This window comes from Crocodylus siamensis, chromosome 10 (genome assembly GCF_052110815.1).
Source record: "Crocodylus siamensis isolate JL-2025a chromosome 10, ASM5211081v1, whole genome shotgun sequence".
NCBI classification, from domain to species: Eukaryota; Metazoa; Chordata; order Crocodylia; family Crocodylidae; genus Crocodylus; species Crocodylus siamensis.
In genome coordinates, this window is record NC_143404.1 from 61069109 (window position 1) to 61096684 (window position 27576).

Sequence of the window (27576 nt, forward strand, 5' to 3'; positions counted from 1 at the left end):
CAGTCAAATCGGCCAACTTCAGTCCTTTTACTTTGTCTCTTGAGCAGTCGTACAGCCCCATCCCACTCCCCTTGATATCAATGGGATTTTGGTGATGTGTATCCCTTGAGGCAGGACCCAATGCTGAAAAACTTCCTCATCCCTGTGATCCCACTATCTTCACAGGAACAACCAGGAGAAGAAATAATCACATGAATGATGAATGCATGATTGCGCTTCAGGTCCTCAGCTGTCTTTCAGTCTCCTATGGCAGTTTTTCTTAATTGCCATGACACCTGCTGGAACTGTTGAAGGCAGAACTAATTAGCAGAAAGCTTTGCACCTCACAATCTTGATTCATAGGAAATTAAATAAGTCTGTCATGACTCAAGTCATATTATTTCCTTTCTACATCACTGACAACACTTAAGGAGCCACTATCCCCCAAAGTGACACAGCACCAGAATCACCCTGACAAACTCTGGTGCTTCCCCTAGAAATGGGACCTCTCTGTAAGTGCTGTATGAGCACAGGGGAGTAACCAGGGCCAGATGTTAGAGTGCTGTTGGGAGGTTACCCTACACATGACTTGATTTGCAGTGCCCTCCTTTCCTCAGCTTTAAGTGTTCCCCAAACTCCTTGAGGGAATTCTCTGTTCAACTGTATTGGGTCTATAGCATAAACCCATTTTAGTTTGAAGCTGGTAAGCTATTAGTATTTATATCTTTAACCCATGACAACCCTAACACATCCACATACCCATCACTCTTCTTCACTGTTACTGTTAGGGAGGCCTGCCTCAAAAGGGAAAAAAATGCATTTGCCTGCCAAATGACACACGTCTCACTTAACCCTTTTCAAGAGTACAACAGGTCACACACATATCTGGTTAATTCCACTTTAGTCAATGGAGTTATACTAGGAATGAATTTAGTTCTGAATTTATTTTATTTACAATATTTATCTACAAGAAAATAAAGAAGGCCAACCTTCCTTATGATCAAAATTTATACGTACATTATGGCTTGTTTGGAAAATTAATATTACAAATGACAACAGCTTGTGCCAGATACATAACTTTTTGTTGTTCTCATTTTTAGTTATAGATAACTTAAAGAACTAATAATTTAAAGGGAACACTGAATTAGCTGTACACTTTATTGAAGGGCAAAAATAAAATTAATAACTGGTTCCTCAAACCACATCAGTTCACAGGCTAACAACTCTTTCCTTGCTGTTTGCATAAAGGTTTTTTTAAAAGCTTCTAAAGCAAATGATAAGATGAGATCTATCACTGCAAAACATTGCCCAACATCAGACAGATGTAAATATTATTCATTGTCCCTAGTCTCAGAAGAGATACTGGGAAATATAATGTCACTCCCTTGTGATGCATTGTTCAGTTGAGACTTTGCTTTTAATAAGAACTGTGCTCTCCTGTACATGATTCTTTCCTGTTCTTGCTTTAGCTCAATGTAAGAGCGGGAAAACGTGTGAAAAATGGAGGTGACAGGAAATGCCATGAGGAGGATGCCACTTAGGATGCTGCTTAATGCCACCACCTGGCCTGGAATGCTTCTGGGAACCATGTCGCCGTAGCCTACTGTTGTCATGGTGATTACGGCCCACCAGTAGCATGCAGGGATGCTGGTGAACTCTTGTGAATCTGCCATCTCATTTTCAATGACATACAAGAGTGGTGCAAAAAGTGCAATGGCCACGCAAAGGAAGAGCAGCAAGAGTCCAAATTCACGAGTGCACCTACGAGCGGTGAGCCCTAAAGTCTGCAGGCCGAGGGAGTGTCTGGCCAGCCGCATCACGTACAGAATCCTCAAGGCACGGAGTATACGGAGCACCAGCCCAACTTTATCCAGGTAGATGCTTCCAGAACTTGGCTTTTTATAACCCACAGAGGTGGTATCTACTAGCAAAGTGATGTAATAGGGCAGAATGGCAATAATATCAATCAGGGTCAGTGGCCTCCTCAGAAATGCAAACTTGCTCTTTGCCTGGATGAATCTTAACAGGAACTCCAATGAAAACCACGCCACGCAGACAGATTCCACAATGAAAATATTGTAGCACATCTGGGAGCATTCACCCTGGAAGAAAGAGAAGGAGTTTGCAATCAGTACATGCAGTACAGTAAGTGCTTGTTGGGTGAAACAAGAGGAACATTTCTGGTGCTGAAGTTATACTATTAAAAGGAATTGAAGCTGTATTAATGGAAAACCAGACTGGCAAATCTATTGAACTGCAAGCTCAGCTCAACGCAGGGGCTCAGTACTTTGTCTGTTGAAATCAGTGGAAAAACTTCCACTGACTACAGCCGAAACAGGACCTGGCCCTCCTTTCCTAATTAAAATAAGAAGTTTAATTTACTGAAGTTCCTCCATGTAGCAAAAACAAAACTTACAAACATTTCCTGAAATGTTTGTCCTCAGTCTCTAGCTCACAGGCCTGCAAGTCTCCCCACGGGTCTGGAAGTTTGGTGGCAGGAGCAGTGGCCATGTTAACAGCAGCTCCCCTGCTGCCACATTGCCAGACCCATGGGGAGCCCTGCAGGCCTGATGATGTGGCCCTGAGTGCTAGTTCGTGCCAGTGCATGTGGTTCATTCTGCAACTATATCTGGTGTGTGGGGTCAGGCTGGCATGTGGCCTCCACGCACCTGTGGACCAACCCTGGGCACAGGTCCTACACTGGATCAGACCTGAGGCTCAAACCCACACGTGGGTTCCAGCCTGCAGGCTGGCCCTGCGCCACTCACCTGGCCCCAGGGGTCACAAGGTTGAATGCTACTGGCACAGAACAGTGCACACTGACTGTCACGTAAGACATTCAGTATTCTGCCCTGTGGTCCTTCATCCTGCATCCATGGAAGAAAAATGCAAGTCTTTGGCAGGGGCAGGGGATGAACTCTTTTGCTTTTTTCCAGCAAATGTGGTTTTCCATCCTAAAATCAACTTACTTTCTCCTCCTCCTCCCTCAAGTCAGGCATGGTGCTGATGGACAGGTTCACTGCAGTAATGGTCACAAACAATACAGATAAACAGGCAAACACTTTTCCAGGAAGTCCAGACTGAGGCCTCTCTACCATGTCTTGCAAATTTTTCATGCACAGGCTAACTTTTGTCTCCTCCACTGTCTCACCCGGGTTTTCATTTTCTATGAGGTCATCCTCCCTTTCGTTCAGTTCTGCAAACTCCTCCATTTTTTGCAGATACCTCCTCTTGCAGCACCAGTCCAGGTTGTCCTCCTCAATACCCCAGTAGAGCAGCTCCTCTTGGAAAGAAAGAGCGCACATCTCTCGCAAAAGCCGAAGCTTCCCAACCCGCAGAAATGTCAGGATTGTCCTGAAGGCTCCTGGGTTGCGATCAAAAAAGAATTCATTGCATGTCACATCGTAATCATCACAGATGTTTAGAATGTCATCAAAATTGTTGCAAAATTTCAGTTGGCCCAAGCGTGTCAGTGGGAACTCATCAAGTGTGGTCCATGGGAGCAAGTATTTAATGCCCCCTACATTTATAATTATATGGTGCTTTCGGTCTTCAGGGTGAATGCTTTTAAGGAGATCATTTTCAGGATGAATTAGCTTGGCTCTTTGGTAGAAGACACCCTTGAGGGCTTCTGTTTCTGGAAAGAAGGTGTGGTTGAAGGAGGTGTCTGAAGCACAGCTCAGGGCACTATAATCATAATCAGAATTTTCTCCTGCTAAAAGAGTCATCTTGGAAGGTAGCTTTACATCACTTTGATGCTCCTGCAAGAGTTTTCTGGAATAAAGAAAATACATACTCTTGGTTATAGCATGAATGTTTGCGTTTTGGGTCTCTGAAACAAAGATGGTAATTGAACTGTGACGATGGATGTAGGGCTGCTAAAGAAACTGGAAAGGAAATAATATGCTTGCAGTGGCTTAGTATTTCAGAATGGGAAATGTAAAAATGAACTGACACAGCTCAGATGTCTGCTATAGAAAGGGAACTGGAAAGAAGTCATCCTGTTTATTTATTTTATAGAAAAATATTCTTATTTGCTTATTTTAGTACCTCTTAAGTATACACACACAAAAGTCAAAAGTTTATTACACTGTTCTTCACTAGCTATACATAATCTATTTAGGCAATATTTAACTGATTTTAAAAAGTCAAAACAGTTTTGAAAAAATACTTTCACACAGACATGCAATTTTAATGGTTGTATGGCAAGTATAGATGATAGTAAATATAAATGCCCTGGCAAATTCCTCTCTGGAATTTCAGACATGATTTAGGAACGAGTGTTTAGTAATGTTAATGAATTCCACACATGTTAGAATGCTTTCCTTTGGATTCAATAATTGTTTATAATTAACATTGTAACCACTGTGCTATATTTAATCTTAGCTGGGAACAAAGCTGAAATTACTTTTTTCTATTACTATAAGGAGCCATAAGGTAGTTTTAAAAATGCTAAGGATCAAATTACATGCTAGTGTAAATGGAGTCACTTCACAAAAGGAATGGAGTGGCCTTGGGTTCATATTGATGTAAAAATTAGGTCTTAAACCTGCTAAACTACCTCGCAGTGCTTAATAGTCAATTCAGAATTAATCCCATGGCATCTTAGGTATAGGAACATTCAACAATAGTTCTAGATTTTTTTCCTGTGTATTCACCTATTTTTATATGAGAAGCTATTTAATTTTATTGGACAAATTGTGTTTTCACAGAGTGACAATTGAGTGCAATAAATAAGATGATAATCTCACTTTCCAGCCACAGGCTCAGGGAAGGGCAATACATAATATATTCTCCAGCCTTCCACAGCAATATGTATTTTTGTGGTCTGTGTTTTGTGTACTTATCATCTGTCCTTAGGTAGCTTGCAGGAACCCCTTACCCTTGTGGGCATTGCTCCACTAAACAGACAGCTGTTCTTTCCAGGGACTAAGTTTTATAAACCAGGCTACTTACTTTAATCACGCACACACCCCCTGCAGACAAACATCAAGATTATCAAATAGCAGAACTATTAATGCACAGCTGCATTTTTAACCTCAGTGGAAGAGATCTTTCAAGAATGCCCACTCTTACTACAGGGAAGAGCTTAATGTTACCCTCAGTACAACCTTTATCTCAGCTTTCCTCTGAAACTTAACAGGAGGAATCCTTGCTTCTGAAGTAACCTTCTGTACCCCTTCCACAGGTGCAGGCAGACTTAGGTGTGTTCTAGGTGGAGAGAGAGCTTTACGTGCTTCACCTGCAACACTTCTCAGTGTAAGCATTCAGTCATCACCCACCTCTACAGGCAGGATGAAGGACTGTGAAAGAGACATGTAAGTTGAACAAAGTTTCTTTAATTTTTTACTAAAACAGCAGCAATTTTGACTTGAGGTAAGTAAAGATGGCTTTTCTTCTTGTTTATATCATGTAGCAGAATTTCTTCTGGTTTCCATTGTGGAACAGAACAGCTCTCCATGCTGTGAAAATGGATATGGAGGGGGTGATCCACTGCATCACAGAAAAGGTGCCAAAAACCTCAATATGTTAAACTTCCACTGACTTATCACTTACAAGACTGAGCTTCAAGTTCTTTTGTCTCAGCTTGGAAGGCATAAATATAGCAATCCCCAAAGCAAAAGAACTGTAATGTTGCAAACCCTTTTGAAACAGAGATACAGGGTGAATGACGGGTTGAATGAGTTGGTCTGTACTCAAGCAAAGTTCTAGCTGAGGCCATACATGTTTTACCTGAATAATGGGCCACTGATTCAAGAGTCATGTTTCTGTAGGAAACTGAGATAAAAGGTAGTTTTGTAGGGGAAAAAAAAGTGTTTGGATTATTCTTTCTAATACTGGGACCATCAGTAACTTCATAACAAATACTGGCTCTCTGCTATTGACTATGTAGGTTAGTACAGTCCAGATAAACTAATAAATCTTGCATAAAATGGCAGCAAGGCCTCTAAGTTTGTACCTGCAAAAGAACACAAGTTGGGGAAGCAGATTCAGAGGCCATTTTTCAAAGGCTGCCGTGGTTAGATTAGAGCTAATAAAAGCATTTCCAAGAGAAGCAGAAAATGATAGTCAGACTTGCAATTACCGCATGTGCTGTTTCAGTTGGCTTCACAGCTAGTATTCTATTCAGGTGTTCCTGAGATATTATCAATGGGAAGGATGCAAAGGGAAATTCCAGCTACTGCCCCAGCTAGGATGTGGGAAAAGCTGTAAAACACCAAGCTGCTGCACAGACATTTAAGTGAGACTCCTTTTGAACAGTTTTAACACCTTGACCATGCCTGGGGAGCAGCTGAGGAGAGTAAAAATACATGTATAGTTAATAGAAAATTACAAATAACTGTGTACTGAGTTAAAGTAACCATTTTCCCTTCTGCTATACCAGATGATGTGGGTTAACAACAACTTACGCACCAAATCTCAACCAGGAAAAAACCCAAGGAGACAGCTCATCTCTGTAATGGGTCTGAGCTGCCTTCATATCCACTGTTGATACACTGAGGAGATGGGGAGGAGGAGTGGTTGGGGGGCATGTAAATGCTGTGAGTGTATGTGGGTAAGGTTTACACTGTAACCCATAGGTACCACCTGGGATAAGTGGACTATAAAAAGGGTTTCTTTCTTTGCCTTCCTACCTTGGGGTCTGTAAGTATTAAGCAGACCAAATAAATCCATAAATGGTTGGAGTTGTAAACTGTGGCCCTTGGCTACTCTGTCCTGGTAACTGGAAGTCGAGAAGCCTACATGCTGCACTCCAGCGTTATGATGTTTGTGCTAGAGGCATAGGAGGGGACATAGCTGATGCTTCTAATGCAGACACCCCTCCACCTTGCTGAAACTGAACACAAGCAAGACAGGTGTGATAGGCACAATGGGGGAAGCACTCCGAACACCAGGCACTACCCTACTTTGTCCTCCATGGAAAGAGTCTACCCCAAAATGGTCAAACTGGTTCTTGACTCTAGAGCGATGGCCACAAAAGTGCCTTTTCACTTGCAATGAACCAGAAGACAGACCTCCCCTGCTCTCCAGACTCAGGTGATTGCTACTCCCTGGCTACAAGTATGAACTCCTCCAACCTCAGAAAAGCTTGAAAAGACAGCAGCCTCCTTCTCTGTCACACCAGCCACCAGGAGCATGTCGTTCCTCAACTCGAAGCTCTCCACTCGTGGCCCGGTGTCCTGTCGAACGCTGGGTCAAGTTCAGGATCTTGGCTCAGGTTCAAGGCCTTTGAATAGATTTTCCCAAAATACCTCTCTGGGCATCTCCGTGGCAACAACCTCCCTCCAAAGTTGCATTTCTCTTGGAACAAATGAGGCTGTCAACCCACTGGGTGAAGTGTGTGAAAGCAGGAGACCAAACTTTCTTGGAGCTCATTACTGGAGAAGATCAGAATGACCCCACACTTCACAGCCTTCAGAGTAATGTTTAAAACGCACTGTTTGAGCCTGTCATTTCTAGGAATGCAAAGGAACATGGCCAAAAAACAAAACAACAACCACAAAAAAACCCAAACGAGAAGTAAGAGGAGAAAAAACAGATGCAAAAGAAAGAATCAGAAGAAAATCAGACAATTAGGGGAAGGACAAGGGGGGAAAGGGAGGACAAAAAGCTGTCCCTTGACCTGGCAGGAATGAAAATAAAGCAGTACATTTAGCTATGTTTGATTTGTTGTACGGGTTGGGTTGCATTATCCTCTTCAGGCACTGCTCGAGTTCCCACTCAAAGAGGGTACCAAGACTATATAGCTTGGGCACAGCTGATCCTATTGCTGATGAGGCTGAACAACAAGCAAACAGTGTTAATCTCTTCAGGAACGTACCGTGTAAGCCAGTATTAATAGGGCTGTGTAAAGTTTCCATTTGGGGACTTGACTTCTGTACCATTTATAAAGACAATGCTGCTGGTTTGAAAAGTAAAAATATTCTGGGGTTATAAAGAGTCTTCCAAAGAAGCCACAAAGACCAAGTTTTACTGCACGTTAAAGCATCACGTAAAAAACTGTGATTACACTAATGTGCAGGAAAATAAGCTACTGCGCATTAAGCACCACTTAAAAACCATACACATTCGTTGCTGTGCATTAAGACAGCCTCACATGCATTTCTTTAGTACCTCACTGGAGGTCCTAAGTGTAATGCACATTAGAAAAAGCAGCTTAATGCACATGTAGATGTGCCCAGTGTAACTTAACTGGCCACAATGGATTTGCACCAGGAATGAACTTGTACCCTTTCAGTCCAATCTGAATGCTGTACCATGCCACAAGGTGCAAAAACCAAGCAACGCTACTGCAGGAGCAAAGCAGCCTCAAACCAGTTCTTCTAGCTGTCTAATCTGAAATTTCAGCTGAAAGAGATGCTTTACTTTTTAAGGAAGACCTTGCATTGGAATGTAAACCCTTTAGACAAGTTAGCCAGTTTAGGAGAAGATTTTTCTGGGCGATTAAATAGGACAAATTTTAAGGAGCTGTTGAACTGGGTTTCTTGAATTAAATCGGTCTGGTAAGGGCCAGTGATTAGAAATCCATTCGTTTTTGAGCCCAATTCCTTCTGCTCATTGAGTGGTCTGGGCAAATCACTTCTTTGCTTGCCTTCTCCCTCAGTCTCCTTTTTCCACCCCCACTTGCACCATTTTCTCTGTTTCTTGCTGTGTCTGTGTACTGCTTTTTTGAAGAAGGTCTGACCTTGGCAGCGGGGGCAATATTGAATTTTAGGTGTAATGGTGATAAGTTACTTTAATGGCAAAAACCCCCCAAAAACCTCCCTGAAAACTTCCTTAGCTCACAGCATCTACAGCATATGAATGCCTCTGAATGGTACTGCATGCCTACGAGTAAGAATTTAAGTTTCTTCAGAATCATTTCATGGGGTGATTATTATCTACTGTGTCCCATGGATTAAATGAGATTTAGAAAGCTGTATGATTGCCCTGAGTTTTCAGCCGGAATTTGGGAAAGCTGTTAAATTAATCAAGTCACAGGAGGGATTATTAAGGATGCACTTTTGAGACAAGGAAACAGAAAGGGCATGTTAAAATTCTACTCCCAATTTTTTGTGTGTGTCCTCTGCAGTACTTTGAATTCTGCAGTGCATCTCTGACGTAATCAGAGATCCTGCAAAAAGCCTTGCGACTCTTCTGTGGTGCAGACAACTCCAAGTTGTAGCAAACAGCCCAAGAAAGACACAGGTCCTTCAAACCCTGCATGTCTGAACGTCTCCACATCCTTTACAGTGGAAAGCAAACTTGTGCCAATGCAGCATGAATACCCTCCATAATGTGCAGCATGAATGTTCCCTCCAAAAATCTTTGCCACAATAAAACTGCCCTGCAGTTTAATGATCATTCCTGCTTTGGGTTTCCCTTAGCTAATAATATTTTGTGCCCTTCTCAGGCTCTATTAAAATTCAACTGGTTACTTTCATCTAAAGCTCCTTTATTACCTGCCATCTGGCTCTTGCTCTGTATCGCCTCTAACAGAGTACCATGCTCAAGTACTTCAGACTGCATTGCTGCAGGTTTTTTATGTAGCCATAGCGGGTCTCAAACTTCTGTTCACAAAGTGAACTTTTAGCCATATCAAAATGAAGACCCATAAGTTTGTGCTTCAAGGTGTTTTTTTCCTCCCCTCCAACTTGTTTCTGCCTCCCCCCAGACAGCTTGGTAAAAGTATCCTGTTGTGGGGAGGAAGATAGGTGCCTGTCTGTTATTCAGTCTGACCCGCTGCATCTAATGCCAAATCCTGTCGGCATACTAAAGGCGGGCAACAATATTGTCCAACCTGCATTTAATTTGAGCCTGCTATAGAGCCTAATGCTCCTGCCGACAGCAATCAACAGAGAAGCAACTTTGTCACAGAAAACTTCGCATCTTCCCAGCAAATGACTGATATTGGTTATAACTCACTGCATGGTTTGCTCTGCAAGCTGCTGTGTTTCAAATCCAAGAACATGCGGGTGGGAAGGGACCTCAGGAGGCACCTAGTCCTCAAAGCGAGACTGTCCCCGGCTATCCTCCCCGCCAAGGCTTTGTCTACCCCCCCTTAAAAACCTCCCAGGATGGAGCCTCCACAAGCTCCCTGCGTAACCTGTTCCAGTGCTTCACTACCCTGCCTCTGAGCAAGTTCTTCCCAATATTTAACCCAAACTTCCCTTGCTGCAGCCGGGGACGGCTGCTCCTTGTTCTGTCCTCTGCCACCACCGAGAACAGCTCAGCTCCATCCTCTTTGCAGCCCCCCTCCAGGTAGGTGAAAGCTGCTATCAAGTCCCCTCTCAGTCTTCTCTTCTGCAGACTAAGCAAGCCCGGTTCCCCAGCCCCCCGACCATCTCCCCTGCCCTCCGCTGGACTCTCCCCAGTTTGGCCCCACTGCTTCTGTAGTGGGGGCCCAGGACTCAGCGGGGCGGAGGGAAGGGGCCACTTCCCTCCACCCGCCGGCAGCACCCAGGCGCGAGCCGAGGGACTTACGGTGGCAGGGGCCGCTCCTCCGCGCCGGGCCCCGAGCGCGGGCGGCGGCATCCAGCACCCGCCGGCCCCGGGGCACCGGCCCGCGCCGCGCCCGAGCCGAGCGAAACTTTCCAGGCGGGGAGGACGAGCAGCGCGCAGGCAACGAGCAAGCGGGCGTGTGCGTGCGCGTGTGCGCGCACGTGCGTGCCCACCCGCGGCTCCGGGCAGGGCAGCCCGTCACCTGTTGCGCTAGCGGGGCGGGCAGGCGGGGCTCGGCCGGGGAAGCGCCCCGCGGCAGGTCCGGGCTGGGCGGCCGCCGGCGCTGCACTGAGCGGGGAGGACGGCGGAGGGGCAGAGCCATGGTCCCGGGGCGGCCGCGGGCTGGGGCGCGCGCCTGTGCGCGTGTCCCCACAGGCGTGCACCGCGCGACAGGCGCCCGTGGGCGGCGGCAGCAGGTGGCGGAGCTGCCACGGGGGCACCGGGCACGCGAGGGTGCAAGCACGGGCGCCCCCGCTAGGTCACTGGCCGCGCGCGTGTACAAAGCCCCGGCACGCGAGGACCCCCCGCAAACGGCGCCGCCCCGCCGCCCGGGTCCCCCCGCACGTGTGCGCGCAGCGCCGTGTGCGGGCGCCGGGCGAGCCCGCCCTGCAGCTCCGCGGCGCGGCCGCCGGGTGTCGCTGTTGGGCGGCGGGCCGGGGCAAGCGCGCAGCGCCGTGCAGTCCCCCGGTTTGTCCTCGCGTGCCTCGAAAATGTAACGGTAAGCTGGTCAGTATTAACCGAGGCCCGCGTTACACAGCAGCTTTGGGCGCTGCTGCAGCTCTTCTCCCCTGCGTTGTCCTCACACGAACGCCTTCAGGTGGCTTCAGGAGGTTGTCGCCGTGTTAGTCCTCGGTTTACATCTTCGCGGCCTGCCTGCCCGGCGCGCAGCCCGGCTTCCGTACCGTTCGTCCCGCGCAGGGACAGCGCACCCCGGCTGCAGAGGCTTCCTCAGCCTGACCAAGGGGTTTTAAACCCGAAAGCTTGCTAAGAAAATTTTTTCCAACTATTTAAGTTGGTCTAAGAAAAGATACCAGATTCACCCTTCATATGGTTTTAGGCATTGGCGATGTGCAGGGGGGCCTCCTGAGGTTGGCAGTGCACCCTCTGACAGAAGCGCTGCTGACGCTGCCAGTGGCACGTGTGAGGAGTCACCACTTGCCACCCCCCCGATCGCTGCCTCCATCGACACTGCTGCTGGTGGTGTCTGCAGGTGGTTGCTGACCGCTGGTCAGTGCTTGTCACCCCCACCACGCCGCCGACGCTGCTGCTTGACACTGGCGTGTCCCCGCTGCCACCACCGCCACCTGAAGCCAGTTGGCGTGTCCTCTTGGGGGGGGCACGCAATGTTCATGGCTTTAGGGGAGCAGGTTGTTGCTGTGCTGGTCTCCAGACATAGGCAGATAAGGTTCTTTGGGTAAATCTGATATTTTTTATTTTTTATTAGACCAACTCAAATAGTTGGCAAAAATTCTTTTTTGCAAGCATTTGGGTGTAAATACCCCTCATCAGGCTGAGGAAGCATCTGTTGGTGTGTGCTCTTCCTGGGTTGAATGAATAGTAAAGAAGGCAGAGGCTGGGCTGCAAGCAAAGGGCCGTAAATTGAGGAGTCAGTGGGTGAGACAGGCCGGGGGTGGGGGGCAGGAGATTTTAATAGGGTTTTAAACACTTGCTGTGCCACACAAGACCCCACTCAGGGGCAGGCTTATTTCTACTGCTACCCAGCTCCTGTTCTATTAAGCTGTGACCACTCCACACAGATGTGCGCCCAAGGTGAGGTCCTCCAGCATCCCAGGGTGCCTCACACCCCTGCCCTAGAGAAGCCTGTCCTGGCTCACCAGCCCTCTAGTGGCAACTCACAGCTGCAGCTCTTGGTCCTGCCCCTGCTCACTAGGACTCTAGTGACAAGTCACAGCTGTGCAGGTAGGGGACATTCAGAGGTTTCTAGATTAAGGGTGTGACTTCTCCAGACTCCAGGCTAGCACTAACATGGATCAACATTTGTGCAGCTCACAGTGTAAGGTGTAACAAGGCGCTAACATGTAGGTAGGACAGACCCCTATGGCTATATCTGCGTGAAGTAGGGATGGGCTGGTGGGCAGGCAAGGGCATTCCTATTAGGCCTGTACATCATAGTTTCCTATGTATGGATGTGACCTGTATGTTTTGATGTTAAGTGTTGATTATGTGGTGAAACACTGAACTGGGATGCAGGAGATACTGGATTTACTCTGCCTCAGACTTGCTGTGTGACCTTGAGCAAATCACTTAATTTGCCGCCACCTCAGTTCATTCTCTGGAACAGGTTTAATAATGCTTCCATTCTGTAAGCCGTTGTTTTGCTTGTCTGTTAGGCCCTGCTTCTGCCAGAAGGATGCACGATGCAAACTCCTGTCCTGTTCTGCAAAGAGATATGTGCATGCAAACTCCTGTCCCTGGCAGGACTGAAAATGTGAGTATGTTTGGGCAGGGGCTATCTGTTGTTATGAGCCCTGTACTTGGCCAACCAGTTGCTGCTGTAATATTTGGCCAAGCTCATTGCTGTTGCAGTACCCATGGGGACAACCTAATTTATGGTTGTTTTAGACTGATATTTTCTTTTAAAAATATATAGTGGTATTGAAATTCAGAATTGTGCAAGTGCAGAGAACAGACCCTGCCTATCCTCTTCAGCAATACTTTTCAAACAGCTGTTATACAATGAATTGGGAAGCAGGAGCCCTACATTTTATGCTGATTTTGCAAGTGACTTTCCAAGTCACCTTGAGAAAATCTTTTAGCTTGCTTGAGCTGCATGTTATCTGCTGAAAAAAGAAATGATTCCTGACCACATAGATGCTTGTAAATTGTTTTGAGCTCATTAAATAAAACGTGTTGTGCAGTTTTGTTCATTAGTAACTGGTTAAAAACAGTAGTGAGGGGGCGTGTTACACATGTATTTAGCCAGCTTAAATTTACTGTGCAGTAAGTTACTGTGCAGCAGGCAGGAATAGTCTGGCATTTACATGTGCAGGTGTTAAGGCTTATTCACATTGTGTGTGGACTGATGTGGAACTACCGTGTTAGTCATACACTGTTACTGTGCAGTAAGGCATTTACACGTGCAGTAGTGCACAGTACTGAATTGGACGTAAATTTGATGTACACTCAAGTCAGTGTACATCACAATATTTACTGCACAGTATGGGCATGCACATGTAGATGTGTGCACCTGTACTGCTCAGTAACTTTGGTTACTATGCAGTAAAGATGCACAGGTAGATGTGCCCAGAGAGAAGTTATCAATGGTTCGTTTTCAAATTAGAAGGACATGTAGGTGCTGCTCAGTATGTTCAAGTAGTGACTTCCATCAGTGGTGACATGTAGGGGGTGCATGGGGGTGCATGTACACCCCCTGAGAGCGCTGGTACACCCCCTGCAAGGTGGCGCTCCCTGTTTAGGTGATGGACAGGGGGGCAGGCAGGAATACCGGTGCCCTGCCTGTGAATGCTGGCCTTGGAGTGGGGCCACCAGCAAAAGCGGCCGTGCCACTTCTGGAAGTGGCTGCAGGACTTGCGGAAGTGGCATGGCTGCTTTTTGGTGAGTGAAATTGGCTGGTGGGGGATCCCTCCCACTCCTCAGTCAGTGTGATTGGCTGCAGGGGTGCCCCCACGGTTGCTGACTCAAGAGGCACCAGTCGCCCGTGACGTCTGTGCTGATACAGAGTGGACACTTGCAACATTTGCAGATGAAACCATGTGGGAAGGGGTTTCATACACTTTAGAGGACAGAATTAGGAATTCAAAGTAATTCTGATAAATTGGAGATATGATCTGAAACCAATGAGATGAAATTGAGTAAAACCAAGTCCAAAATACTACACTTATGAAGGGGCATCAAATACAAAACAATGACTCTCTAGGTAGATAGCGGAAAAGCAAAAAAAGATCTAGGTGGTACACTGGATCACAAACTGAACATGAGGCAACAAAGTGATGGTGTTGCAAAAAAGGCAAGTGTCACACAGGGATTTATTCATAGAAAGTAAGAACTCTACTTAGCAATGATGAGACCTCAGCTGGAGTACTATCTTAGGCACTGCATTTTAGCAAAAATGTAGATAAATTGGAGGTAGTCCAGAGGACAGCAGCAAAAATAATAGATACAGTGATCATGACTTACGAGGAAGGATTGTAAGAAATAGGATTGCTTCGTTTAGAAAGGAGAAGACTAAGTGAGACTATGGTAACAGTTCTTCAGTGTGAAAGCAGTTGTTATAAAGAAGTCAGTGATTACTGTTTCTTCACATTCACTGAGAGCAGGATGAGAAACTCAGTTTCTAATAAGGGAGATTTGAGGTAAATATGAGATAAAACTTTCTATCTGTAGTCAAGTACTAAAAGAAGTTACTAAAGGGAGTTAGTGAAGGATTTGAAGAACAGGTTAAACAAGCATTTGTCAGGGATGGTTGAGTTATGTTGCTTCAATCTTGCCTCAAATAGACTGGATCGGGGTGGACGGTTATTTCAGATGGAGGGCTGCTTAATGAGTTTTGGAGAACTGTCGAGAGTGCCACAAGAGTACATCTCTTGTCCAATTGCTAAGCCCTGCCCTTTGACAGGTGCCCCACCCCTGGGATGCCACTTTGGGGCAAGAAGTCCCTTCCCATACCCCAGAAGTACTCCTTGGTTGTCATCTTGGACTCAGAAGTCTCACCCTGTCACATGGTCCATGGCATAAGAAGGTCCACCCACTTAACACTTAAAGCTTGCTCCACTCACTGCCATGTTGATCCCAGAATCTCCTGCCCCCATCACATGGTCCCTGATATCATACAGTCCATCCCTTGACTAGGAAACACTGCCCCTCCACAGGGCACATCCTCATGGTGCATGGGATGTCCCTGGGGCTTCAGAAGTTCTGTCCCCTGGTCCATGAGGCACAGGCATGTTTTATCAGGTAACAAAGGATTGTGACTCCTCTAACAACCTGTTCCATTGCCCTCAACCAATCCGAGGTGGCTTCACAGGTGTCAGACCTCCCCCAGAATGGTGCCACGTAGAAAATTTTCAGAAGAAATAATTTTAATAAAGTATAGATAAAAAGCAATTTTTTATCTATAGATTAGTATACATATAAAAGTATAGATAAAAAGCAATTTTAACAAAGTATAGCTAGAAAGCAAATCCTATACTAAAAATCAAACATCTACTATAAAAGATTTTAATTGTATTTCAAAAAATAATTTTGTCCCAATTTTGTTTTTGAGTAGCGTATGTAGAGGTGATTGCATGACAGCTCAAAATAAAGTCATACTCTTGTACACTGTGTGCCACCCAAAGTGTAGGTGAAGTGTACAATACCTCTCCAACCTCTTCCAGTTCGTCACCCCATTCCTCCCCTGACTTGTCCCCACCAGTGGTCTCACCTTCTGTGACTTGATGGAATAAGCTGAATAGGGTCTGTCTCATCGGAGGAACTGACTCTCAGATACTCACCCCTTGTTCGGATGGGGTCCCCTCCACTTGTATCCACTTTTGCTCTAGCTGTACCTATAGGCTCTGAGCCCACTATTCAGGACTACTGGTTTCAGATGCAGCATAGCGTGGTGCTGGATTGTAACTGCCAAGCCGGGTCACACTGGCACATAATTGAAAAGGTACTAGTGCAAGAAAACCCTCAACATTTCAAGCTGTCTAGTAACAGGGTAGGGGCCCCATTACGATATGGAAAATTAACTTAAAGAAAAATGAAGGAACTCATTCAATGGGAAGAATGAAACCTCTAATGTGCATTAACCAGAGAATCAAAGTCAAGCATCATCTCTATTGTTGCAGTGCAGAGAACTGCTGCAAGGTGGTCATCGCTCATTGAAGATCTAAGATTTCATTTATTGACTTTCATTACAGAAAATGCTTGCTCACATACATATGTTGTTCCAAATAGCATTGATCTTTGGTAACTTCTGTTCATTGAGAGAGGCATAAAACTTAGGCAGCAGCACTAATGTCAGCTGCTTCCTAAGCATTGCGTTACGTTGCAGGTCAGTAAGCTCAAACTGGAGGTCACATATTTTTTTAGGTTTTGTTCCCAAACAATAATCTGCTGCAATGTGGGAAAATGGCTGAAATCCTTGTTCCTTATCTGACAGGAAAAAAGGAGTAACTTCATCATAAATGACCTGACATTGGAATGCAATTCATGAACAAAAAGCCCATTCTCTTGCAGTCATGAATTTAGATTATTCATGTAGCCCATGATATCAACAGGGAATGGAAAATCAGGGAGCCAATTCACAGCACCCAGCTGTGGGAAATCCAAATCTTTCCCTCTCATGTTCAAAAACAAACCAGTCTCAGCTCTCAGTTCCCACACTCTTTTCAAAACTAAACCTCTTACATTGGTATGATACAGAACATCAGAGTGCTCAGATTCAGATTTCTCAAGCAGAGTTACAGATTGCCTGTGGTTTAATCCTTTTGCTCGAATGTAGTTGCCCACTTTTGTGACAGTGCTTAGTTGTAGAAGACTTTTACAGAGGACCTCTTGATGAATAATAGTGGGCGCGTCTACACGTGCATTAATGCACTTTAGTTAATATGCATTAAATCTAGTGCCTTGGAGCAGCTATACATAAGTGCGGTGGAATTCCAGTACATCAGAGCATGGTAATGACTGCGTTCCAGCAGCCTCCTGCATCTTGTGTATCAGCGTCCCCGCACTTAAAAATGGCTTCGGGGTGTTTGAACTAAAGCTTGTCAAACGAGCTTTAGTTCAAGCACACCTGCCACTATTTTTAAGTGCAGCAATGCTAATACACAAGATGGCAGTGCTTTAATTAGAGCAGCTCTAATTAAAACCCTGTCTCCCACACCCCACGGAGCATGTGTAATAGTGCCCTCTGTTGTGAGGTACTAGGAAAATGTGCATTAGCCTGTCTTAATGTGAATTAACTAAAGAGTACATTTTTTTCAGTGATGCTTTAATGCACATTAAAATAGGCTAATACATATTAAAATGCACATGTAGATGCACCCACAATGTAGAAAAATAATGTTTTGTTCTGGATTTGTTTCTTTGACTTGGTCTTGAATTGTTTTCAGCAATCCAGCAAGTTTGCCTGTCAGATTTGGGCTTCCATTGATGGTCATACTTACCAATTTTTTCCACTCCACTCCTAATTTTGACAGGTATTGATTTACTGCCTCCAATAAATCTTTTCCAGTTGTCATACCTTTTGTTGACTGTATTGATGCCAATTCTTTTTGAGCTCAAAATTTTCAGTGATACCCTGAATGAAAATGAACAACTAGGCTGTGTCTTTGACATCATAATTCTCACTGAGTGCCAATGCCAAATATGAGAAATCATTTACCTTACTTTTTAAATGCTGGCCCAGGTTCTCAAAGATGTCCTCGACACATCTCACAATAGGTTTGCCTTGAGAAGCAAATGTTCTCAAACTGCTTTTTCGTGTCTGGGCACAAAATTGTGGCAGACTCAGTCATACATTTCTTTACAAATTCTCCTTAAGAGAATGGTTTGCTCTTCTTGGTGATTTTGTGTGCAATCACATAGCTTGTTCTCGTAATTCCCTCCTGTGGGCCAATACTTTTGTGAAAAAACTTTCCTCTTTCTGCATTCCAACAACCATCTCCTCAGTTTTCTTTGCTTTTTCTTTGGTAGACAGTTTCTCATATTTGCATACATGTTTGGTCTCAAAATGCTGATTCAAATTATATCCTTTAAACACTGCCACACTTTCTTTGCAAATTAACATTTAGGGCATGTATACATGGAGTGCCAGGGCCCAATGGTGTGTGACTTCTGACCCAAGTCTCAGGAACTGCAGGGGACAGCACTGAGTGGGGCCGGGCCAGCTAGAGTCTCAGGATCTGCATGTGTTGCATGGAGAGAGGCAGTCACCTGCGACTCCCCCTACCCTTCCCCAAACTTTGTCTCAACAGGATTCCCTGGGGTCCTTCTCAGCTGAACTTCCACTCTCATGTGCTGGGGAACAGCTACAGGGTCACCAGGCAGAAGCCTCTACCAGGTAGAAGCTTTCTGTCTCCGGTGCTCCCTGCCTTGGGGCTGGGGGCTTGATGGGTCAGGCCAGGCTGGGGTGGGGGTTGCTTGCCTAGCAACCAGAGCCTGTGCTGCTGGTACAGCTGGCATCTCCTGTATCTTCACTGGTTTTCAGAGAGGCAGCCACAGGCCAGTGATAATTGTCTTTTGGAGGGGCCCTGTGGACCGGATAGAAATTGTCTGGCAAGCTGGATCCAACCCACAGACCGCATTTTGCCCACCCCTGGGCTGGATGATCTTTGAAGAACCCTAACAACCCAGAACCACAATGGGAATCAAATTGCAGCCATCTGTGCAGGAAGAGGCACAGTAGCAGGGGGAGAACCCAGCATGATTCCCTCTCCAATATAATGAATGCTATGTTGCTACAATAGTATAAATCACAACAGTCTGCTCTCCAGGTCTGCTGCTCCTTTCCTGGCAATTTATGATGATTCTCTCGAGCTGTCCCAAGGCCTTCTCCGCAGCTGCAAGATTCACATTCCTATTTCAGTCTCCAGGAGAGCCATGAGCTCCAGTCTGCGCTGTGTTTGATTAGGACTCTGAGTCTGAAATGGGGCTGTGATGGGGGTAGGAATCGGAGAATGACCGTGATTTACTTCGTGTCCTCTAACCTGATCTTCATTTCTGGATTATATGTTTGCCTGTTTCCACCTCCATTCAGGGTGGGGAAAGACAGTTACAGAGCAAAGGAAGAACAGACAATATGCCTAATCACTCTTTTTTAATAATATAACAATTTTTTTATAACCTTATATGGAACCATGGGACTGAAATGATCTTGCCAGTAATTTTCTGCCACTGAAAATGCACACTGGTTTATTACAATAAGCGTGGTATTGAGTGGTAGACACTAACATGGATACTTCTGTTTTGAAAGCAGAAAACATGTGCATCAAGATCTGTAAAGGAAAAGAAGGCAGGTTTGATGCTGATCCTGCAGCCTGGGTGGTAGCTCATTAACATTTGTCCTTGTGCAGGAGAAAACTGGATAACTTGTAGCGATGGAAAATGGTATTAACTGCTCATCTTAAGTAAACAGGAGTTCGAATCCATCACTGGGCAATAATGACTGCAATTTATTCATGTTTAATGGCAGATCAGGTGTCAGACCTACTCCACAAGCATGGGCAAATCTTGACTGCTTTATTGGTAAAGAGAGAATTTTGGTTTGCAAGGGTGTCATGCCAGCATCTTGCATGCATACTTGAAATGCATGTGAAAAACAAATCCAGATACATGACCTTGAAGGTGATGAATAGAGGACTAATGGGCTTTTTTTCTGTACTGTTAAATTGGCTGGGAATTCTCTGAACCACTCTGTTCTCCTTGGAGAATTAACATTGTTGTAAAGGAAAATTTTAATTGCTTTTTCATTACGTTGTTTTGCTTGTTTCCTGCTTTTCCTTCTGTTCCTTTGAACGCTAATGCTGAAATCCTCTTCTTCCTTCTTTCAGCCAGAAACAACAGCCAATTGCAGGTAATTCCAGCATCATCCTGCCATCAGGGGTGATGCAGTTCCTAGGTGTTCAGATACATGGTTCCTCCTAGTTCTCCTTACCTTTCCCCAAATTAACCAGGAGAACAAATCCATTTCTTCTGAGGCAGAGCTGAAATCTGCTGAGCCCAATGATGAGGAATTTCAACATTGAGCTACAGATCCAGGATTATTCACAGAAATAATTCAGTAAACAATTTTAACTAAGGAATATGTGACCAAAAAATGCCATCTGGTTGAGGGCAGCTTTGTAAACAAACAACTCTATCAACAAAGAAAGAAGTACAATTCTTTGAATAAATTATTCATTACAAACTACTCAGCTGGTCTCCGAAACCCCAATACTTCTGCCTTATGGAGTAATGATGTTGTACAATGCATAAAACAGATGTTAGGCTGATTCAGTGTGTAGAACAGCCCACTGTCATCTTGGAGGCTGGGGAGAGCTTCAGATCCTTCCAGCTATGATGATTTCTGTCATGTGTCACTGCTAAAGGGTCATGGAAAGAATCTCATTCTTCTAGCACTGAACAAGTGTTCGGGGTTTTTTTTAGAATGAGAAAATCTGTCTCCTTACATCACTGTGCCTCAGTCATAAGCATCCATCATGGCTTGCTGCTGATATTAGTGCTCTAGCCTGAAACCTTCTCAGCCCTTTAGTGTGTGAGCCTTACTGGGAAGAGAAGAGCTTTAAATGGGAGAATCAAAAGAACAAAGAGCCCAGTGATGACCTGCTTTAAAACTCATGGGACGTGGATCCAAGAAAGTAAAGGCTTTTTGAATATTTGGCTTCTGGAACAGGCCACTCCTGGGTGAAAAACACACTTATGGAGCCCTGCAGTGGTCAGTAGCAGATGGTTCTGTGCTAATTGCTCTTTGATTTGGTGCTCACATGGAAAGTTTCCCCTTCAGAGTGATGGCTGTAAGTGGACTTATTTTCACAGCAAAGGATCAGCAGGGTAAACACAGATTTCATACTGGCTGGAGACATAACCCATTCTTTTGTTGCTCCAGCAACGGCACATTGAGTATTTGCTGATTTATGGCCTTAGCCATTTCATTGTTTTCAGCATCTGGTCATGTAAACTCTACTTGTGTGAATAACTCCATTGCTCTTAATGACCCTGCTTGTGTAAGAGCTATTTGGGTAGGTTTCAGAATCTGGCCCTATATGTTTTCCTACAAATCTCCTAGTTCATTTTGGCATAGTAATTCCTCTGTTCGGAGGTAAGTGGAATCCAAGGAGAGTCGACTCTAATGGGATGGTAGGACATGGGTCCCATATTCAAATGTATGGGCACCTGCCTTTCCTTTGGATTAAATCAGCAAGGCTGAGAGGGGCGCACTGGTGTGTGGGCAGCTCAGTGTCTCCATATACACTACCCAGACCTTTGCAGCCTGGAGAGGTCACTCCAGCTTCACTTCATTGTCAAGTGAGGATTATGTTCAGTGAACTGATGTCTTGCTCGGCATAATTCTGTTGTCTCTCGAGACAGACAGATGCCTACTGCTGCCCATATCTACATAAGACTCTGATCAAACACCAGGCACACACTTCCCCCAAGCCCAGGGTCTTTGAGATGGACCCTTCCTCACAGCTGCCAAGGTGGGTGCTTGTCCTTCAGCCTTTCCTTCCTTTCTTGATATTTCTCCTCACTGAGGCAGCTTAGTTTTCTATCCAGAGGCAATCAGCTAGATTAACGGTTTTCAACCTCTTTAGATCTAAGGCACCTCTCATTAGACTCAAAGGCCACGCCTACCTCTCCAAAAATGCCAGTTCTTATTTTCACTTGTTTTTTTTTTACTATGGAAAAATAGCAGAGCAATTCTTCTGTTGTCAAGAACTTAGAAAGACCACAACAAATCAGCTTCACTTTGACACTTTGGATTCCTATTTTAAATCTCTGAGCTTATCTTGTGAATCATGCGTAGGCGTTTGTATACCTAACAGTGCTAATACTGAGTGACACCTCACAGCATCTTTAAAAGGATCTCATGGCACCCCAGGCACACCTGACTGAGAATCACTGAACTAGACTACCTGAGAATCATTATTCCAAACTCTGATCCTGAAGCTTACCTGTCTAAGCTTCTGACATAATGTACCTTAAACAAATATAGCAGGCCAGAGTCTCCAAAATTATTCTAATAGTACTTTGCTGTTTGGTAACATCTTCTGTCTGAGAATATATAAACCTTAATCCAACCAGGCAGCAAAAGAAAGGGGTTCCATAGCCCCATTTAACAGATAAGGCTTGGAAGTACAGAAAAATGTAATAATTTGCTCAAGCTCATAAAGAAATCAGCAGCAGAACCAGGGATACCTCAGTTAGCCCTCTTCCTCCTCTGTTAACTATTTAACAAAATGGCATCTCTGAGAATACAGAAGGACATTAGGGACATTTTTACATGTGCTCTGGGAGGTGTGGGAAGGCAGAGGGGGGTGCGCTTTAATTAGTGAGACACGCTAATTGAAAGCACCCGAGTGTCTTATATATCAGTGTCCCCGGTGCTGAAAAATGGTGGTGGGGCACTTTGAACTAAAGCTCATCGAAATAGCTTTAGTTCAGAGTGCCCTGATGCCATTTTTCAGCACAGGGATGCTGATACACATGATGCCAGAGTCTGCTGGAGCGCATTTATTTCTGTGCTCCAGCAGACTTGATTAATCGAGATTTCCAGCATGTTGGAGCCGGCTCCGTGCACAAAGCATAGGGAACATATGGCATAGGAACCCTAGTGTTTGGGAAATAATCTTTCAGTAGCTTTTTTTGCTTAAGCATGCCTTTAGATTTGTTTTCCTCTTCCAGGATCAAGTTTTCCTTCTTGTTTCACCTACTGGTATATTTGCTCTTGTACAAAATCACCAGAAGTGATTAGGTATAACTTAGGCTTGAGTTTCCCCAAATCCATCTTGTGTTATCTGTGGCTTTGATGGTAGACAGGGGTATTAGACTCCTCCTCCATCTGCAGTTATGTAGATGCCCTGTCTATGTTTGTAAGGTGGCTACTGTGACTGAAATTAATTTACAAGCAGCAATTTGCAGTCTTACTCCAATGTTTTATGCTATCACCATCCCCATGTCTCAAATACAGATGCGCTGATATGTCCTAGTATACTGAAGGTTAGAAATAAGATGTATATGTAAGTATAAAAATACAGTCAGAATAAGATCTTCATTTGTGCAGAGCATGGGAGATGGATGGTGCCCTTTATTTCAGAATAGGGCTGTGTACAAAATCCCTGCCTCATTGAAATGTGCAGCAACTGCATCTGTCTGTGTAAACCGGATATCTGTGTGTACAAATAATAATTAGCCGGGTTGAGCATACACTTGTAACTGCAAGACCAAATTCTACATTTAATTGGACAACCACCTGTTTAAATAATTGGGTCCAAAAAGATCAATGCACCGCAATATTGTATCTATTTATTAAAAAAAAAATATTAATGTACATTGTGTACAGCCAGTAACCAGCAAGAGTATTTACAGAAGAGAAAGGCTATTTATCTATAATGAGTTTCTGGCAAGTGTTTTATAGAGAACTATCAGGGACAGTTATTATTTATTAGGGCGCTGGCAATTGCCTAAATCACTTATTCTTTCCTTCACATTGTTGTACTGGAGCCTTGCAAGGAACTAAGAATTGTCTTTCCACAGATGTGCTTTAGCCTCAGGATTGTTCGGCTCTGTGAGTTAAAATGGATCATGCTCCCAAATACCCAGATATATCTAGCTGCTAAGGGTCTGTTTTAAAGTAAGCAAGTAGAAACAGTGTTTTTTCCACAGGGGGCCATATCTACACATGCAGTTAATGTTCTTGAACAGACTCTGGTGCAGTTCACACTGGAGTTTATTGCTCCTGGGTGCAGTGTTTACACATGCCACAGCACATTGAGCCAAGGCGACACAGCTCTGGCTGGCACAGGACCTGAGGGGTCAGCCTGACAGCCCAGAGCTGCTCCTCCCTGGCTCAACATGCTGCAGAGGGGCTGGCTGGGGCAGGAGGGTGCTTTGGTGTGGGGCTTGCCGGCGGGCAGCCCCCACACTGTAGCATTCTCCTGCCCTAGCCAGGCCCAGTCACAGTCTACACATGTATTGCAGCAGAGTAAATAACTCAGCTGTAAGATAGTACCTCCCAACGTAAGTATTATCTTATGACAGTTTTAATTTAATTTAATTTAATTTAGTTTACTCTGGCCTAATACCACCACACATATAAATGGTGATACTTTACAGTGGAGCTAATTAGTCAACTACAGTAAAGCGCACATGTAGATACCCCTAGGCAGTACAGAAAGACTGGTTTATTGATGTAATTTTCTTTGTGAGTCTAGCAATATCTTTGAACCTACCTGATGCAAATAGGAGAATTAATGAACTAGAGTAAACAATTCTCAATAAATACTATCCTGGTGGACTTCCCTTTCTCTGGACCTTGACTAGATAGCTGCATTTGAGTCCCATTGCATTAGATCTAAGTGTTCTTAAGCTTCTTTTTGTCTGGGTGGACCTGTAGAACAACTCTTCCCTTGGTTCCTCTGGCTCACTGCAGAGCATAAAGTCACTTTTCTCTGTATAGAAATGGGACTGGGCAGCCCAGCTGCCCTGTACCCTGGGGCCAGTGCTGCTTCCCAGTTTCCTCTATAGCCTAAGGCTAGGGACAGATATTCAAAAAGCCTGAGCCTGAATTGATTAAATCTTTGCAGGTTCTTTTAACTTGCAGAGATTGAACCGATTTGCAAGTGGATAGACATTCACTTTTGATTCAGAAAATGCACATGCCTGCAGTAGCTCAGGCTAGAAGCTGGGGGGCACTAGAGCAGCTCTCCTTCCCTTTCACAGTCCTGAGCTGAGGTGGGGGGCATGGTCAGGCCCTGGTAGGGTGCTATGATTAGGGAGGGGTTTAAACCCCCACCCTGGCCTGCACAGTCCCCAGCCAGGTTGTACCTGAAGAGGGAGGGGGAAGCAGCCCTCACCAGGCTTTTCCCCACTCTCTGTTTAAGGGGCAGGAGTGTTGCCAGACCCTGGCCCCCAGCTAGCACTCTGAGGCAAAAGGGAAGTGGGAGGGAGGAAGGACTGCTTTTGTGGAGTGCATGCATGTGTTAATGATACTAAGCTTTTCAATCTTCCTCTCCCTGCTTCTTCATACTGTCTGCAGCAAACTGGTGGGCACTCACAGATCCCATGCATTGCAAACCAGGTCATTTCTCACACCTCTCTCTGTCCACTATTGAACACTGACAGATTGTGGCCTTTGAAGCAAGCAACCCAGCAGGGAGCTTATCAGAACACAAAGCTTACCGGTCCATCAAGAAAACAAAAGCCTCTCTCATTAGTTCAAGCTCTTCCTAAACAGCTTTTTCCAAGACATTTGTAAGGAAGAAGGGAGGGACATTACCAGCTGACCTGTTGATTTAATTCCAAAGAGCCCTAAGGAGACACTGTTCTGTCTGCCTTTGTTCAAGTGAAATTGGAGACACACAACACTCAGCATTAGATAGCATTGGGGCTGACGTGTCCAGATGCTGGTTGGGCTCTGTGCTTCTGGGCTCCATGCTGTGGGAGAGGAGCAATCCCTGCTTGAGCAGGGAGTGAGGGGAGGGTGAGGCAGGGGAAAGCCAAGCAGATGTTCCTGTGGCTGCAGTCTGCACCTCCTTCTCAGACAGCTGGAACTCTGGCTAGGGAGCAGAGGGGGGCAGCCCTGCTCTCTGGAGCAGACAGCCCAGTCCGGTGCTCAAAAGCATGCTGGGATGCTGGGGGACTCTGATTTAACTTAGCCCAGGAAAGGATCTGGGACAGAAGTTCCATAAACTGGTTGACCCAAATCAGTTAAGTCTGATACTACATTTTTAGGCAAAAATATTCCACAGGGTTATTATAATTGCTATTTATATAAGACATGGGCATATTGTGTAACATTCTTCAAAGGATTCACATTCATATACTTCTGCAGCAGAAGCGTTTTGAAAGCATCTGGGCCAATTAAAGGGCTGATCCTGACATTACTTGAGCAAAAGCTCTCTTAAAATCCAGGGAAGACTTGCCAAATAACGGTTGCCTTGAGCCCTAAGGAATTATATTTGATTTCCCAGGAAAATAATACAAGTGAATATTTTTGTAGGTGCCCTAATATTCAGCCTTGTTCATGAACAAATGCATGGGTATACATGCCCTTAACTCACCAGCCATGATTTCACATGCAATTGTACATGTAGGCAGGATGATCTATAGTTAAGGTGACCAGAAGGACATCCAAGACACTCTTCCCCTACTTCCACAAGTCAGCAGTGCTGCTACAGGCAGCAACAGAGCCTGGCAGGCAGGGCTGCAGGTGCAGTTCAGTGGGGAGGAAAAACTACCTGGCACACCAATGCTGCTCTGCCTCTCTGCCGGACTGTGCCCCTTGCCCAAGACTCTTGCTTTAATTTTCCCTAATGAGCCTTCAGAATCTGGGACTATCCCTGTCACCCTGTCTATAGTTGATACATTGTAAGGAAGGGAGGCAAGAGTTCTGAGTACAGTTCCTTTTAGTCTTACTCTGCCATATTTGGCAAGTTACTTTACCTTCTGCACCTATTTTCTCTCCCAAACTGGGTCACTCTTGTCTGTTTAGGTGGAAGACTTTCAAAAGCACAAACCTTCCCTTTAGCTTTGTAAGCTATTTGGGGGATTGTCTATACAATAACTAGCTCAATGGGGCTCCAATCTCAGTTGGGATTTGAGGATTGTAATTTTAGGCATAATAAAAATTATTATTATTGTTATTAACAATAAAGGCAGCTGGTTTGTCATTTGCACAGGATTTTACCACATTTCCATACACAGTTGGTAATTTTCTGCTCAGAAGAGGCTCAATAGTGTGCGAACATTTTATGCATGCCTGCTGCATGTGAATGAGGGCCTTGCTATCCATTTTTCTTTGTTGTTCATGAACAGTCTCATGCTGTTGCTTTGTGTCTGAACTCTGCTTGTTAAAAGCATCATGATGTGAATGAGTGTTTCATTCTACCTTTCAAGTTGTGCCCTGCATTTTTTCATTGAAACACTTGTTTGATTGGGTGAAGACTCTTTAGAAAAAATAAATTGCCAAAATTTTGACAGAAGCAGAACAAAGAATCTGGGTGGATAATAATAGGCTAATTCTATAGATGCAGTTTTGAACCGCCACAAATGTTCTGCCTATTGCAGCTCAGTCCAATTCCTCATTTCCAGTGAAAATGTATGCCAGAATTTTAAATACAGAAGGCCAGACTATAGCATCCTTCCTCACAAAGAGGACAACCTTGCTTCACAAGTAGCCTCATTCACTTCAGTTGATGCTATGATAGATGCTGGAGTCTAGCATCTATGAATCTACGTTCACACAGCCTTCATGCTGCTCTCAACTTTAGCACTGAACTATAGGTCTTACCCACCTGCTTCCATGATGCACACTCCAAACCCAGAACTAAGGTGGGTCTGAAGTGTAGAGTTTCTCTGCTCAAGCACTCTCAAGTTAGGGGTTCTGGGAGTGGTAATGGGAGGCCCCTCTGGAGCATCCTCTCTGCCCTA

The 27576-nt window shown here is 44.9% G+C and overlaps 1 protein-coding gene and 1 long non-coding RNA gene across 5 annotated transcripts in view; one reads left to right on the plus strand and one right to left on the minus strand.

The window, feature by feature from the left end:
* Window positions 1–908: 908 nt before the first annotated feature.
* Window positions 909–10930, minus strand: KCNG1 (potassium voltage-gated channel modifier subfamily G member 1). Of its 2 annotated transcripts, none has more exons than XM_090020856.1 (3): window positions 10444–10930; window positions 2949–3753; window positions 909–2081 (listed from the first exon to the last, which is right to left on the minus strand). In XM_090020856.1, exons 2-3 carry the CDS (start codon window positions 3705–3707, stop codon window positions 1311–1313), a joined length of 1530 nt encoding a protein of 509 aa, XP_089876982.1. In that variant the 5' UTR covers window positions 3708–3753; window positions 10444–10930; the 3' UTR covers window positions 909–1310. The 2 variants fall into 2 exon arrangements, with proteins under 2 accessions (XP_089876982.1, XP_089876981.1); XM_090020855.1 differs by lacking the exon at window positions 10444–10930 and adding an exon at window positions 6065–8093.
* The window catches only part of LOC149856695 (uncharacterized), a 279751-nt gene continuing 262273 nt past the window's right edge, over window positions 10099–27576 (plus strand). For 2 of the 3 annotated variants that reach the window (XR_016438378.1, XR_016438383.1), the window contains exons 1-2: window positions 10800–11179; window positions 12813–12910. This is a non-coding gene — a long non-coding RNA (uncharacterized LOC149856695). Of the gene's footprint in view, window positions 10222–10799; window positions 11180–12812; window positions 12911–27576 lie in introns of those variants that run through there. The other variant, XR_016438379.1, reaches the window with a different exon arrangement.

What these genes read in the sequence shown, in the direction of transcription:
- KCNG1 (XM_090020855.1), bottom strand. An exon ending in TGAGGGAGGAGGAGGAGAAA is followed by an intron (nt 2,082 to 2,948) that starts GTAAGTTGATTT and finishes TCTTTCTTCCAG; the next exon opens with GGTGAATGCTCCCAGATGTG.